Source organism: Mustelus asterias, unplaced genomic scaffold (assembly GCF_964213995.1).
Source record: "Mustelus asterias unplaced genomic scaffold, sMusAst1.hap1.1 HAP1_SCAFFOLD_400, whole genome shotgun sequence".
In the NCBI taxonomy this organism is placed as follows: domain Eukaryota; kingdom Metazoa; phylum Chordata; class Chondrichthyes; order Carcharhiniformes; family Triakidae; genus Mustelus; species Mustelus asterias.
The window spans coordinates 130,107-147,278 of NW_027590355.1; the positions used below are offsets into that span (position 1 = coordinate 130,107).

Consider the following 17,172-nt stretch of genomic DNA (forward strand, 5'->3'; position numbering starts at 1 on the left):
GCTGTGTTGGAGGAGGATGAAGCTCTGCTCATTGGTGCTTTCCTGTTGGTTTCAGGCCTCCAGCTCTGGTTGGATCTTTCCTGGAGGGTTCCATCACATGACCTCCCTCCTCCTACTTCCTGTCTTCACACCTCCGCCATTGGTCGCTTGACATCTCCATTGTCATGGAGCCCAACTTCACATGACCAATCAGAAAACATATAGTTTCATCATCATCTGATTGGATCATTTGTCTTCTCGTTAAAAACCCAAGGAGTTGAAGAAGGCGGATTTATTGTGAAACTCTCGGATCAAACCTCCCCGGGGTTGCAGTTGGAGATTAATCTTCAATTCCTTGCGGGATTGCAGGGTGGTCTAGTTTGGGGACGTCAGGATGGTTTTTGCTTCATCAGATTGACATGAATGAGGAAGCTCAGTGTCCCCCCCGAATACAACCAATGAAGATATTTCCTCTCCAATCCTTCCTACATTATCCCGGGGAATTCTCTGGGTTGATTCTTTATGTGAAAAAGTCACTCAAATCAATCCTAAATTCATCAGTTACTGGTCTTCCCCTGTGCTCAGTTTAAATGGTTTTTTTTTATTGGCTTGAGTTGGTCCCATATTCCAGTCAGAGGAGGAGGTGTGCGGTGTGTTCAAGTCTTTTATAGATTCAATGTGATGAGGTGGATTGTCCCTGAGCCGGGGAATAGCAGGCTCACCCTACCCTAACCCCACCCTAACCCCACCCTAACCCCACCCTAACCCCACCCTAACCCTACACTAACCCCACCCTAACCCCAACCTAACCCCACCCTAACCCCACCCTAACCCCACCCTAACCCCACCCTAACCCCACCCTAACCCTACACTAACCCCACCCTAACCCCACCCTAACCCCACCCTAACCCCACCCTAACCCCACCCGAACCCCACCCTAACCCCACCCTAACTCCACCCTAACCCCACCCTAACCCTACACTAACCCCACCCTAACAGCACCCTAACCCCACCCTAGCCCCACCCTAACCCCACCCTAACCCCACCCGAACCCCACCCTAACTCCATCCTAACCCCACCCTAACCCCACCCTAACCCCACCCTAGCCCCACCCTAACCCCACCCGAACCCCACCCTAACCCCACCCTAACCCCACCCTAACCCCACCCGAACCCCACCCTAACCCTACCTTAACACGACCCTAACCCTACCCTAACCCCATCCTAACCCCATCCTAACCCTACCCTAACCCCACCCTAACCCCTCCCTAACCCCACCCTAAGCCCACCCTAACCCCACCTAACCCCACCCTAACCCCACCCTAACCCCACCCTATCCCCACCCTAACCCCACCCTAACCCTACACTAACCCCACCCTAACCCCACCCTAACCCCACCCTAGCCCCACCCTAACCCCACCCTAACCCCACCCTAACCCCACCCTAACCCCATCCTAACCCCACCCTAACCCCACCCTAACCCCACCCTAACCCTACCCTAACCCCACCCTAACCCCACCCGAACCCCACCCTAACCCTACCTTAACCCCACCCTAACCCTACCCTAACCCCATCCTAACCCCATCCTAACCCTACCCTAACCCCACCCTAACCCCTCCCTAACCCCACCCTAAGCCCACCCTAACCCCACCCTAACCCCACCCTAACCCCACCCTAACCCCAATCCTAACCCCAACCCAACTCCAACCGCAACCCAACCCTAACCCCACCCTAACCCCACCCTACCCCCCTAACCCCACCCTAGCCCCACCCTAACCCCACCCTAACCCCAACCCAACCCCAACCCAACCCCAACCCCAACCCAACCCCAACGCCAACCCAACCCCAACCCTAACCCCACCCTAACCCCACCCTACCCCCCTAACCCCACCCTAATCCCACCCTAACCCCACCTAACCCCAACCCAACCCCAACCCAACCCCAACCCAACCCCAACCCTAACCCCAACCCAACCCCAACCCAACCCAACCCCAACCCAACCCCAACCCTAACCCCAACCCAACCCAACCCCAATCCTAACCCCACCCTAACCACACCCTATCCCCACCCTAACCCCACCCTAACCTCACCCTAACCCCACCCTAACCACAACCTAACCCCACCCTAACCCCACCCTAACCCCAACCCAACCCCAACCCAACCCCAACCCAACCCCAACCCAACCCCAACCCAACCCCAATCCTAACCCCAACCCAATCCCAACCCAACCCCAATCCTAACCCCAACCCAACCCCAACCCAATCCCAACCCAACCCCAATCCTAACCCCAACCCAACCCCAACCCAACCCCAACCCAACCCCAATCCTAACCCCAACCCAACCCCAACCCAACACCAATCCTAACCCCATCCCAACCCCAACCCAACCCCAACCCAACCCCAATCCTAACCCCAATCCTAACCCCAACCAAACCCCAATCCTAACCCCAACCCAACCCCAACCCAACCCCAACCCAACCCCAACCCAACTCCAACCCAACCCCAACCCAACCCCTACCCTAACCCCACCCTACCCCCACCCTAACCTCAATCCTGACCCCAACCCAACCCCAACCCCAACCCCAACCCAACCCCAACCCAACCCCAACCCAACCCCAACCCAACCCCAACCCCAACCCAACCCCAATCCTAACCCCAACCCAACCCCAACCCAACCCCAATCCTAACCCCAACCCAACCCCAATCCTAACCCCAACCCAACCCCAATCCTAACCCCAACCCAACCCCAATCCTAACCCCAATCCTAACCCCAACCTAACCCCAACCCAACCCCAACCCAACCCCAACCCAACCCCAACCCTAACCCCAACCCAACCACAACCCAACCCCAACCCTAACCCCAACCCAACCCCAACCCAACCCCAACCCAATCCCAATCCTAACCCCAACCCAACCTCAACCCAACCCCAATCCTAACCCCAACCCAACCCCAATCCTAACCCCAACCCAACACCAATCCTAACCCCAACCCAACCCCAATCCTAACCCCAACCCAACCCCAATCCTAACCCCAACCCAACCCCAACCCAACCCCAACCCAACCCCAACCCAACCCCAACCCAACCCCAACCCAACCCCAATCCTAACCCCAACCCAACCCCAATTACCAACTGATTGTATTCGATCACGAGGCGCATTTCATTCTGCCGTAGAAACTGAATAACTTGGCTTGGGTCCACCTCTCCATCTTTAAGCTCGTAGTCTATCCGCCCTTCATCAAACTGAAAGAAAGGAAAATAGACAGAGTTACACACCCTCCACAATCAGAAAGCACACTCACACCTCCAGCCTTCTGCCTCCTTCTCTTCTGCTGAGATCCAATTCTGTACGCGCTGCTCACACACCGGGGAGGGTAGTGGTATCGTCACTGGGCTACTAATCCAGGCTAACGCTCTGGGGGCTCGGGTTCCAATCCCCCCAGGGCAGATAGTGGAATTTGAATTCAATAAAAACATGTGACTCCAGATCCACAGCGGCCTGGCCGACTCGGGAAGGGTCTGGCAATTAGGAATGGACAGTGAACACTGACCCAGCCACATCCCATTCATGGAATAAAAGAACTCCAGCAACCATCCTTAACACAAGGGCCAAAGTGATGCTGAGCACACTCTTCGACAGGGAAAGGCATCACAGTCATTGATGTCCATTGGTACACTTCGCACAAAGCTCGTTCAGCCCAGTGATATCAGGCGTGGAAACATTGGCAGCACGGTGGCACAGTGGTTAGCACTGCTGCCTCATAGCGCCAGGGTCCCGGGTTCGATTCCAGCCTTGAGTCACTGTCTGTGCAGAGTCTGCACGTTCTCCCTGTGTCTGCGTGGGTTTCCTCCGGGTGCTCCGGTTTCCTCCCACACTCCAAAGGTGTGCGGGTTAGGTTGATTGGCCATGCTAAATTGCCCCTTGGTGTCAGAGGGGACTTGCTCCCACAGGGAGTGGGGAGAATGTGGGACTCACTCCCACAGGGAGTGGGGAGAATAGAACATGTAGAACATAGAACAGTACAGCACAGTACAGGCCCTTCGGCCCTCGATGTTGTGCCGAGCTTTGTCCAAAACCAAGATCAAGCTATCCCACTCCCTATCATCCTGGTGTGCTCCATGTGCCTATCCAATAATCTCTTGAAAGTTCCTAAAGTGTCCGACTCCACTATCAAACCAGGCAGTCCATTCCACACCCCAACCACTCTCTGAGTAAAGAATCTTCCTCGGACATACTTCCTGTATCTCCCACCATGAACCTTATAGTTATGCCCCCTAGTAATAGCTACATCCACCCGAGGAAATAGTCTCTGAACGTCCACTCTATCTATCCCCCTCATCATCTTATAAACCTCTATTAAGTCGCCTCTCATCCTCCTCCGCTCTAAAGAGAAAAGCCCTAGCTCCCTCAACCTTTCCTCATAAGACCTACCCTCCAAACCAGGCAGCGCCTGGTAAATCTCCTTTGCACTCTTCCCAATGCTTCCACAGTGAGGTGACCAGAACTGCACACAATATTCCAATGTGGTCTCACCAAGGTCCTGTACAGTTGCAGCATAACCCCAGGGCTCTTAAGCTCAAACCCCCTGTTAATAAACGCTAACACACTATAGGCCTTCTTCACGGCTCTATCCACTTGAGTGGCAACCTTCAGAGCTCTGTGGATATGAACCCCAAGATCTCTCTGTCCCTCCACATTCCTCAGAACCCTGCGGTTGACCCTGTAATCCGCATTCAAATTAGTCCTACCAAAATGAATCACTTCGCACTTATCAGGGTTAAACTCCATCTGCCATTTTTCGGCCCAGCTCTGCATCCTATCAATGTCTCTTTGCAGCCGACAACAGCCTTCCACCTCATCCACTACTCCACCAATCTTGGTGTCATCAGCAAATTTACTGACCCACCCTGCAGCCCCCTCCTCCAAGTCATTGAAAAAATCACAAATAGCAGAGGACCTAACACTGATCCCTGTGGTACACCGCTGGTAACTGGTCTCCAGTCTGAAAATTTTCCATCCACCACCACCCTCTGTCTTCTATGAGATAGCCAGTTACTTATCCAATCGGCCAAATTTCCCTCTATCCCACACTTCCTTACTTTCTTCATGAGCCGACCATGGGGAACCTTATCAAACGCCTTACTAAAATCCATGTATACGACATCAACTGCTCTATCTTCATCTACACACCTAGTTACCTCCTCAAAGAATTCAATCAAATTTGTGAGGCAAGACTTGCCCTTCATGAATCCATGTTGACTATCCTGGATTAAGCTGCATCTTTCCAAATGGTCATAAATCCTATCCCCCAGGACCTTTTCCATTAACTTACCGATCACCGAAGTAAGACTAACCAGCCTATAATTACCAGGGTCATTCCTATTTCCTTTCTTGAACAGAGGAACAACATTCGCCACTCTCCAGTCCTCTGGCACTATCCCCGTGGACAGTGAGGACCCAAAGATCAAAGCTAAAGGCTCTGCAATCTCATCCTTTGCCGCCCAAAGAATCCTAGGAAATATCCCATCTGGCCCAGGGGACTTATCAACCCTCAGAGTTTTCAAAATTGCAAATATATCTTCCCTCAGAACATCTACCTCCTCCAGCCTATCAGCCTGTATCACACTCTCATCCTCAAAAACATGGCCCCTCTCCTTGGTGAACACTGAAGAAAAGTATTCATTCATCGCCTCTCCTATCTCTTCTGACTCCATGCACAAGTTCCCACTACTATCCTTGACCGGCCCTAACCTCACCCTGGTCATACTTTCACTTCTCACATAAGAGTAAAAAGCTTTGGGGTTTTCCTTGATCCGACCCATCAAGAATGTGGGACTCGCTCCCATGGGGAGTGGGGAGAATGTGGGACTCACTCCCACAGGGAGTGGGGAGAATGTGGGATTCACTCTCACGGGGAGTGGGGAGAATGTGGGACTCGCTTCCACAGGGAGTGGGGAGAATGTGGGACTCGATCCCACAGGGAGTGGGGAGAATGTGGGACTCGCTCCCATGGGGAGTGGGGAGAATGTGGGACTCGCTCCCATGGGGAGTGGGGAGAATGTGGGACTCGCTCCCACGGGGAATGGTTGAGGTCAGTAGTATGGATACATTTAAGGAGAAGCTGGATGGAAATGAGGGAGAATGGGACAGGATGAGTTGATGGGATGAGTTGATGGGAGCTTGGAGTTTTTCTGTCTGGAGTACACAGTTATTGTGCAGAATGGATTCTCTCTGAGCCTCACTGTGAGTCTCTCTTACTCTCACCTTCCTGAACAGGCTGATAGTGCTATTGGTGATGTTATATTCCTTCCAGACAGTGACATTGGAACAGATCCCAAAGGGCAAATTCTTCACCGACTGGAGAACTTCATTCAGAACATCCGCGTGGTCAGATTCCAGATCCTGTGGGAATGACAGTGAGAAACTCAGGATGAAAGCCAGAACAAGCTGGAAAACTCAGTGATTGGGAAAGCAATCCTGGCGGATTCCACTCCACGCCCCTTCCCACACCCACGCCCCTTCCCACACACCCAGACACTTCCCCCCCCCCACACACACCCCACACACCCCATACCCAACTGCACACCCACTCCCCCTGCACCCCCACACACCTCCCCACCCCCAAACCCACCCCACCCCATAAACCCCCACAGAGACACCCACCCTCACACCCCAACACCCTGAACACTTCCACACCCCCCTCCCACACACCCACACCCCCCACACCCACCGCTGACACACTGCCCCTCCCCCCTCCCCCCAGACATTCGGCCATGTGTTGACGATGATGGAGTCTGGCAAAAATCACCAACCTTAAGAAACGCGATAACTGAGACGGATGCGCCGTTTATAAAATCCTCCGCATTCCCCACATCCTTCAGCATCCACACTCTCCGGAACGGATCTGTAAAACACTCACAATAAAACCCTTCTGGCAGAGATAGCTCCCTCTGACAGTGTGACACACCCTCAGCACTGACCCTCTGACAGTGCGGCACTCCCTCAGCACTGACCCTCTGACAGTGCGGCACTCCCTCAGTACTGACCCTCTGACAGTGCGGCACTCCCTCAGTACTGACCCTCTGACAGTGCGGCACACCCTCAGCACTGACCCTCTGACAGTGCGGCACTCCCTCAGTACTGACCCTCTGACAGTGTGGCACTCCCTCAGTACTGACCCTCTGACAGTGCAGCACTCCCTCAGCACTGACCCTCTGACAGTGCGGCACTCCCTCAGCACTGACCCTCTGACAGTGCGGCACTCCCTCAGCACTGACCCTCTGACAGTGCAGCCCTCCCTCAGCACTGACCCTCTGACAGTGCGGCACTCCCTCAGCACTGACCCTCTGACAGTGCGGCACTCCCTCAGTACTGACCCTCTGACAGTGTGGCGCACCCTCAGCACTGACCCTCTGACAGTGCGGCACTCCCTCAGCACTGACCCGCTGACAGTGTGGCACACCCTCAGTACTGACCCTCTGACAGTGCGGCACTCCCTCAGCACTGACCCTCTGACAGTGCGGCACTCCCTCAGTACTGACCCTCTGACAGTGCGGCACTCCCTCAGCACTGACCCTCCGACAGTGCGGCACTTCCTCAGCACTGACCCTCTGACAGTGTGACACACCCTCAGCACTGACCCTCTGACAGTGTGGCACACCCTCAGCACTGACCCTCTGACAGTGCGGCACTCCCTCAGCACTGACCCTCTGACAGTGCGGCACTCCCTCAGTACTGACCCTCTGACAGTGTGGCACACCCTCAGCACTGACCCTCTGACAGTGTGGCACTCCCTCAGCACTGACCCTCTGACAGTGCGGCACTCCCTCAGTACTGACCCTCTGACAGTGTGGCACACCCTCAGCACTGACCCTCTGACAGTGCGGCACTCCCTCAGCACTGACCCTCTGACAGTGTGGCACACCCTCAGCACTGACCCTCTGACAGTGCGGCACTCCCTCAGTACTGACCCTCTGACAGTGCGGCACTCCCTCAGCACTGACCCTCTGACAGTGCGGCACTCCCTCAGCACTGACCCTCTGACAGTGCGGCACTCCCTCAGTACTGACCCTCTGACAGTGCGGCACTCCCTCAGTACTGACCCTCTGACAGTGCAGCACTCCCTCAGTACTGACCCTCTGACAGTGCAGCACTCCCTCAGTACTGACCCTCTGACAGTGCGGCACTCCCTCAGCACTGACCCTCTGACAGTGCGGCACTCCCTCAGCACTGACCCTCTGACAGTGCGGCACTCCCTCAGTACTGACCCTCTGACAGTGTGGCACTCCCTCAGCACTGACCCTCTGACAGTGCGGCACTCCCTCAGTACTGACCCTCTGACAGTGTGGCACACCCTCAGCACTGACCCTCTGACAGTGCGGCACTCCCTCAGTACTGACCCTCTGACAGTGCGGCACTTCCTCAGCACTGACCCTCTGACAGTGCGGCACTCCCTCAGTACTGACCCTCTGACAGTGCGGCACTCCCTCAGTACTGACCCTCTGACAGTGCGGCTCTCCCTCAGTACTGACCCTCTGACAGTGCGGCACTCCCTCAGCACTGACCCTCTGACAGTGCGGCACTCCCTCAGTACTGACCCTCTGACAGTGCGGCACTCACTCAGCACTGACCCTCTGACAGTGCGGCACTCCCTCAGTACTGACCCTCTGACAGTGCGGCACTCCCTCAGTACTGACCCTCTGACAGTGCGGCACTCCCTCAGCACTGACCCTCTGACAGTGCGGCACTCACTCAGCACTGACCCTCTGACAGTGCGGCACTCCCTCAGTACTGACCCTCTGACAGTGCGGCACTCCCTCAGTACTGACCCTCTGACAGTGCGGCACTCCCTCAGTACTGACCCTGTATTTTTAGCTGTCTATAAGTTGGGCAGTTCCTAAACCCGAGGCACTTTACTTGAAGTGTCCCCCACCCTTCCACCTCCTCTAACCTAAAGAGGGTGAGTGAATATCAGGTTAGCTCTTTCTTTCTTTTTCTTGTTTTATCCGCAAGTTATCCAGAGGGAATGGCAGGGAAGACAGTGCAATGTTCCTCCTGCAGAATGTTTGAGGTGAGGGACGCCATCAGAGTCCCTACTGATTTCACCTGTGGGAAGTGCACCCATCTACAGCTCCTCAAAAACCGCGTCAGGGAACTGGAGCTGGAGCTGGATGAACTTCGGATCATTCGAGAGACAGAGGTGGTCATAGATAGAAGCTTCAGGGATGTAGTTGCTCCGAGGAATGAAGATAGATGGGCTGGGAGGAAGCAGTCAGTGCAGGGATCCCCTGTGCTCGTTCCCCTCGGCAACAAGTATACCGCTTTGGATACTGTTGAGGGGAGACAACCTACCAGTGGTAAGCCACGGTGACCGGATCTCCAGCACTGAGTCCGTCCCTGTGGCTCAGAAGGGAAGGGGGGAGAGCAGGAGAGCAATAGTTATTGGGGACTCGACAGTTAGAGGGACAGATAGGAAGTTCTGTGGCAGCGAAAGAGACTCACGGATGGTATGTTGCCTCCTGGGTACCAAGGTCCGTGATGTCTCGGACCGTGTTTTCAAGATCCTTAAGGGGGAGGGGGAACAGTCACAAGTCGTGGTACACATCGGTACCAATGACATAGGTAAGAGAAGGGACAGAGATTTAAAACAGGAATTTAGGGAGCTAGGGTGGAAGCTGAGAGCCAGGACAAACCATGTTGTCATCTCTGGTTTGTTGCCGGTGCCACGTGATAGCGAGTTGAGGAACAGGGAGGGAGTGCAGATAAACATGTGGCTGCAGGGATGGTGTAGGAGGGAGGGTTTCAGCTGCATGGATAATTGGAGCACATTCTGGGGAAGGTGGGACCTGTACAAACAAGACGGTTTGCAACTGAACCAGAGGGGCACCAACATCCTGGGAGGGAAATTTGCTACGGCTCTTCGGGGGGAGTTTAAACTAATTTGTCAGGGGGATGGGAAAAGGAGCTGTAGTCCAGAAGCCAGTGTTGAGTGTACTGAGGTACTGAGGAGAGAATCAAAGTCACAGGAGTGTATCGGCAGACAGGAAGGTGGGTTGAAGTGTGTCTACTTCAATGCAAGGAGCATCCGGAATAAGGTAGGTGAACTTGGAGTGTAGATTGGTACTTGGGACTACGATGTTGTGGCCATTACGGAGACATGGTTAGAACAGGGACAGGAATGGTTGTTGGAAGTTCCGGGGTATAGATGTTTCAGTAAGTGTAGGGAAGGTGGTAAAAGAGGTGGTGGAGTAGCATTGTTAATCAAGGATAGTTTAACGGCTGCAGAAAGGCAGTTCGAGGGGGATCTGCCTACTGAGGTAATATGGGCTGAAGTTAGAAATAGGAAAGGAGCGGTCACGTTGTTAGGAGTTTTCTATAGGCTCCCAAATAGTAACAGAGATGTGGAGGAAGAAATTGCAAAGCAGATTATGGATAGGTGTGGAGGTCACAGGGTAGTTGTCATGGGTAACTTTAGCTTTCCAAATCTTGATTGGGACCTTTGTAGGTCGAATAGTTCGGATGGGGCAGTTTTTGTGCAGTGTGCAGGAGGGTTTCTTGACACAATATGTGGATAGGCCGACAAGAGGTGGGGCTACTTTGGACTTGGTACTGGGGAATGAACCGGGCCATGTGTTAGATTTGGTTGTGGGAGAGCACTTTGGAGATAGTGACCACAATTCGGTGTCTTTCATTATTGCAATGGAGAGGGATAGGGCCATACGGGAGGGCAAGGTTTATAATTGGGGGAGGGGTAATTATGATGCGATTAGGCAAGAATTAGGGAGCATAAGATGGGAACAGAAACTGTCAGGGAAAGGCACAAATGAAAAGTGGAGCTTGTTCAAGGAACAAATACTGCGTGTCCTTGATAGGTATGTCCCTGTCAGGCAGGGAGGAAATAGCCGAGTGAGGGAACCATGGTTCACAAAAGAGGTTGAATGTCTTGTCAAAAGGAAAAAGGAAGTGTATGTAAGGATGAGAAAACAAGGTTCAGTTGGGTCGCTTGAGGGTTACAAGGTAGCAAGGAATGAGCTACAAAAAGGGCTTAGGAGAGCTAGGCGGGGGCATGAGAAGTCCTTGGCGGGTCGGATCAAGGAAAACCCCAAGGCTTTTTACTCTTATGTGAGAAATAAAAGTATGACCAGGGTGAGGTTAGGGCCGGTCAAGGACAGTAGTGGGAACTTGTGCATGGAGTCAGAAGAGATAGGAGAGGCGATGAATGAATACTTTTCTTCAGTGTTCACCAAGGAGAGGGGCCATGTTTTTGAGGATGAGAGTGTGATACAGGCTGATAGGCTGGAGGAGGTAGATGTTCTGAGGGAAGATGTATGAGCAATTTTGAAAAACTTGAGGGTCGATAAGTGCCCCGGGGCCAGAGGGATATATCCTAGGATTCTTTGGGGGGCAAGGGATGAGATTGCAGAGCCTTTAGCTTTGATCTTTGGGTCCTCACTGTCCACGGGGATAGTGCCAGAGGACTGGAGAGTGGCGAATGTTGTTCCTCTGTTCAAGAAATGAAATAGGAATGACCCTGGTAATCATAGGCCGGTTAGTCTTACTTCGGTGGTCGGTAAGTTAATGGAAAATGTCCTGAGGGATAGGATTTATGACCATTTGGAAAGATGCAGCTTAATCCGGGATAGTCAACACGGATTCGCGAAGGGTAAGTCTTGCCTCACAAATTTGATTGAATTCTTTGAGGAGGTAACTAAGTGTGTAGATGAAGGTAGAGCAGTTGATGTCGTATACATGGATTTTAGTAAGGCGTTTGATAAGGTCTCCCATGGTCGGCTCATGAAGAAAGTAAGGAAGTGTGGGATAGAGGGAAATTTGGCCGATTGGATAAGTAACTGGCTATCTCATAGAACACAGGGGGTGGTGGTGGATGGAAAATTTTCAGACTGGAGACCAGTTACCAGCGGTGTACCACAGGGATCAGTGTTGGGTCCTCTGCTACTTGTGATTTTTATCAATGACTTGGAGGAGGGGGCTGAAGGGTGGGTCAGTAAATTTGCTGATGACACCAAGTTTGGTGGAGTAGTGGATGAGATGGAGGGCTGTTGTAGACTGTTGAGAGGGCTACTGAGGCACTCCCTCAGCACTGACCCTCTGACAGTGCGGCACTCCCTCAGCACTGACCCTCTGACAGTACGGCACTCCCTCAGCACTGACCCTCTGACAGTACGGCACTCCCTCAGCACTGACCCTCTGACAGTGCGGCTCTCCCTCAGTACTGACCCTCTGACAGTGCGGCACTCCCTCAGCACTGACCCTCTGACAGTGCAGCACTCCCCCACCACTGACCCTCTGACAGTGCGGCACTCCCTCAGCACTGACCCTCTGACAGTGCGGCACTCCCTCAGCACTGACCCTCTGATAGTATGGCACTCCCTCTGCACTGACCCTCTGACAGTGCGGCACTCCCTTAGTACTGACCCTCTGACAGTGCAGCACTCCCTCAGTACTGACCCTCTGACAGTGCGGCACTCCCTCAGCGCTGACCCTCTGACAGTGCGGCACTCCCTCAGCGCTGACCCTCTGACAGTGCAGCACTCCCTCAGCGCTGACCCTCTGACAGTGCGGCACTCCCTCAGTACTGACCCTCTGACAGTGCAGCACTCCCTCAGCGCTGACCCTCTGACAGTGTGGCACTCCCTCAGTACTGACCCTCTGACAGTGCAGCACTCCCTCAGCGCTGACCCTCTGACAGTGCGGCACTCCCTCAGCGCTGACCCTCTGACAGTGCGGCACTCCCTCAGCGCTGACCCTCTGACAGTGCGGCACTCCCTCAGTACTGACCCTCTGACAGTGCGGCACTCCCTCAGTACTGACCCTCTGACAGTGCGGCACTCCCTCAGCACTGACCCTCTGACAGTGCGGCACTCTCTCAGTACTGACCCTCTGACAGTGCGGCACTCCCTCAGTACTGACCCTCTGACAGTGAGGCACTCCCTCAGCACTGACCCTCTGACAGTGCGGCACTCCCTCAGCACTGACCCTCTGACAGTGCGGCACTCCCTCTGTACTGACCCTCTGACAGTGCGGCACTCCCTCAGTACTGACCCTCTGACAGTGCGGCACTCCCTCAGTACTGACCCTCTGACAGTGCGGCACTCCCTCTGTACTGACCCTCTGACAGTGCGGCACTCCCTCAGTACTGACCCTCTGACAGTGCGGCACTCCCTCAGCACTGACCCTCTGACAGTGCGGCACTCCCTCAGTACTGACCCTCTGACAGTGCGGCGCTCCCTCTGTACTGACCCTCTGACAGTGCGGCGCTCCCTCTGTACTGACCCTCTGACAGTGCGGCGCTCCCTCTGTACTGACACTCTGAATTTATTAATGAATTTAATTATTAACTGGTTGTAAATGATGTCCGGTGATAGATTGAAGATTCATCTTAATTTGTTTGCAGCCTTTTCGCTACCTCTCTTTATCCCTCTCTTGTCCTCTCTTTATCATTCTGTCTCTCTCTCTCACTCTCCGTCTCTCTCTCTCTCTATCCCTCTCTCTGTCTTTCTCTCTCTCTCTCTCTGTCCCTCTCTCTGTCTCTGTCTCTGTCCCAGTTTGTCTGTCTGTCTCTCTCTGTCCCTCTCTCTCTGTCCCTCTCTCTTTATCCCTCTCTCTCTCTCTCTCTCTCTGTCCCCCTCCCTCTCTCTTTGTCCCTCTCTCTTTGTCCCTCTCTCCCTGTCCCTCTCTCTCTCTTTCCCTCTCTCGCCCTACCCATCTCTGTCTCTCTCTCTCTCTGTCCCATCTCTCCCTGTCTCTCTCTTTTTCTCTCCCTCTCTCTCCCTGCTTGTCTCTCTCTCTCTCTCTGTCCCTCTCCCTGTCTGCCTGTCTCTCTCTCTCTCTCTCTGTCCCTCTCTCTCTCTGCCTGTCTCTCTCTCTCTCTCTGCCCCTCTCCCTGCATGTCTCCCTCTCTCTCTCTCTGTCCCCCTTTCTCTCTGTCCCTCTCTCCCTGTCTCTCCCTTTCTCTCTCTCTCTCTCTCTTTGTCTCTTTCTCTCTGTCTCTCTCTCTCTCTCTATGTCTCTCCCTTTCCCTCTCTCTCTCTCGCTCTCCCTTTGTCTCTCTCTATTTCTGTCTCTCCCTTTCCCCCCCCCCCTCTCTCTCTCTCTGTCTCTCTCTCTCTCTCTGTCTCTCCCTTTCCCTCTGTCTCTCTCTCTCTCTCTGTCTCTCTCTCTCTGTCTCTCCCTTTCCCTTTCTCTCTCTCTGTCTCTCCCTCTCTCTGTCTCTCTCTCTCTCTCTCTCCTCCAGCTATGTCTTTTTTCTCTGTGTGTTTTGTGTTGCCAAAGTGAGTTTAATAATTTGCTTTGAAATCAATGCCTCGTGAGGTTGTTACGGTTTTCTCACGGGTAGCTAGCCAATCCTGACACAATGAGAGAGTGTAGATTGAGCGCGAGATTGTTCTAGCAGAGTGCACACTGTGGAAAAAACCACCCGTTGAATTTTAATGCTGAAAGAATGATTGGACAAGAGCCGAAGAAGTAGGAGCAGTGAGCAGGCCATTCGGCCCATCGAGCCTATTCTGTCATTCAATAAGATCATTCTGATCTTCTGCCTCATCTCAATTTTCCCGCATGCTCCCCATATCCCTTAATTCCCAAGATACCAAAACTCAATCCCACCGCCTTAAGTGTTTTCAATCCTCTGGGGGAGAGAATTCCAAAGATTTACAACCCTTTGAGTGAAATAATTTCTCCTCATCTCAGTCCTAAATGATCCACCCCGTATCCTGAGACAACTCCCAGTGTTTCAGATTCCCCGACCAATGGAAACAATCTCTTGGTGTCCACCCTATCCAACCCCCTCAGAATCCTCTTGCAATGAAGGCCAATGTACCATTAGCTTTCCTAACTGCTTGCTGTACCTGAATGCTTGCTTTCAGTCATGTACAAGGACACCCAGGTCCCTTTGTACGTCAACATTTCCCAGCCTATCACCATTTCAATATCACTCTCCTGGCTTCTGAGCGCTGACTCAGTGGTGCCCACTCTTGGTGCCCTGCCTGTGTCGCAATGTGCCACATGGCAAGCCCCTGGGTGGAGTGGCAACGTGAGGCTCAGATTCCCGAGGGCACAGTCCCCACTGAGTCATTGGGCAAGTCACTCACTTCAAACTGGGACACCGCTCCCCCAGAAAAATGTGAATCCGCTCAATTGGAGATCGGGTCAGTAAATGGTTAACTCACAGATTGGTCACACTCTGAGCACCGTTTACCAAAACACTGAGGGTCTCCAAACGGAAAGAAGGAGTTGTTTAAACAGTCCCAGAACGTAAAAACTTTCCTGTTCATGTCTGACCCTGTCTGGTCATTGAGGCATTCCCCCTCGGGGAGTTCCCAGGATTTGGGATTTTGTCTGAAAGGCAGGTGGAAGTCGATTGCATCGATACTTTTTAAAGATATTTGAGAGCTTACGGGGTTACGGGAAAGAGGTGGGAGGGTGGGACTAATAGAAAGAGACAGCACGGGGACAATGGACTGAACGGCCTCCTCCATTGCTGTAACGTTTGACGTTTCGTACCTTTCGATTTCTGAGTTGGTTTCACCCCCTCCTCCAGATTTCCTTCCCTTTCATCTCCTTTCAGTTCATCCTGGGAGAAGATCTCGTTTCCTGCCCCAACTTGGCAGAGGGTAAGGAGAGACAGGAGTAGGACAGAGAGAGCAATCATACCGTCTCTCAATGCACACACTGCCAAGTGCTCAAACTCTACAACTGACAGGTGGCACAGAAAACTGGCAGTGATATACCTGCTCACGCCACACACTGACCCTCACTAATATAAAAATAGAGTAACCCTTGACCTTGGCAGGTACCTCCCCATGAGGTGAAGCCGTGACTGTGAGAATATTGCAGCTGCAAACTCTCCCTCTCGTTATTAACAACACCCTCCACCGTCACAGAAATAAACGACCAATGATGGACAAGGGTGATTTGCTAAATTTTTTAAACAAAATGTTTTGTGTGATACTTGGCCTGGTGTGTCGCGGGGAAGAAACCTCCAGATGATGGGAATCTGGAAGTTAAAACAGAAACTGCTCCATAGAAAAGCTGCAGCACAGAAGGAGGCCATTCAGCCCATCTTGTCCATGCCAGCCTGAGGACACCCAGGTGCCCTTTCCAATCCCACCTTCCTGCACCCGGCCCATAGCCCAGTAGCCTACAGCACTTAAGGTGCAGATCCAGGTGCTTTTTAAAGAAGTTTAGGGTCTCTGTCTCCACCACCCACTCAGGCAGTGAATTCCAGACACCCACCACCCTCTGAATAAAAACGTTCTTCCTCATGTCCCCTCTACACCTACTGCCACTTATCCTGAATCTATGTCTCCTGCTTCTAGAATTTTCCACCAAGGGAAGCAGCTTTATCCTGTCCACTCTGTCTCTTCCGCTCATAATTTTGAACACCTCAATCAAGTCAGCCTTCTTTGTTACAAGGAAAATAACTCCAACCTCTCCAATCTCTCCTCATGGCTACACTTTCCCAGCCCTGGCAACATTCTTGTTTAGTTCAGTTGTGTTTATTTTATTAGTTTATTTTATTAGCCTGGTATGGAGGGGCTTAGTTATGAGGAGAGATTGGGTAAACTGGGGTTGTTCTCCCTGGAAAGACGGAGGATGAGGGGAGACTTAATAGAGGTGTATAAAATTATGAAAGGCATAGATAGGGTCAACGGTGGGAATCTTTTCCCAGGTCGGTGGTGACGTTCACGAGGGGTCATAGGTTCAAGGTGAAGGGGGGGAGGTTTAACACAGATATCAGAAGGACATATTTTACACAGAGGGTGGTGGGGGCCTGGAATGCGCTGCCAGGCAAGGTGGTGGAGGCGGGGACACTGGGAACGTTTAAGACTTATCTAGACAGCCATATGAACGGAGTGGGAATGGAGGGATACAAAAGAATGGTCTAGTTTGGACCAGGGAGCGGCACGGGCTTGGAGGGCCGAAGGGCCTGTTCCTGTGCTGTATTGTTCTTTGTTGTGTCACAAGTAGGGTTACATTAACACTGCAATGAAGTTGCTGTGAAAATCCCCCAGTCGCTACACTCTGGCACCTGTTCGGGTTACACTGAGGAAGAATTTAGCATGGCCAATGCGCCCTAACCAGCACGTCTTTCGGATTGTGGGAGGAAACCGGAGCACCCGGAGGAAACCCAGGCAGACACAGGAAGAACGTGCAAACTCCACACAGACAGTGAC

The 17,172-nt window shown here is 52.9% G+C and overlaps 1 protein-coding gene across 1 annotated transcript in view; it reads right to left on the minus strand.

Annotated features, from left to right (window-relative positions):
- Positions 1-15,684, minus strand: part of erp27 (endoplasmic reticulum protein 27) — a 30,968-nt gene extending 15,284 nt beyond the window's left edge. The window contains exons 1-4 of the mRNA XM_078204622.1: positions 15,500-15,684; positions 6,790-6,881; positions 6,242-6,379; positions 3,106-3,219 (exon numbers count right to left, since the gene is read on the minus strand). Coding sequence (XP_078060748.1) covers positions 3,106-3,219; positions 6,242-6,379; positions 6,790-6,881; positions 15,500-15,647 — 492 coding nt within the window. The 5' untranslated portion in view covers positions 15,648-15,684. The remainder of the gene's footprint in view (positions 1-3,105; positions 3,220-6,241; positions 6,380-6,789; positions 6,882-15,499) is intronic.
- Positions 15,685-17,172: the final 1,488 nt, after the last annotated feature.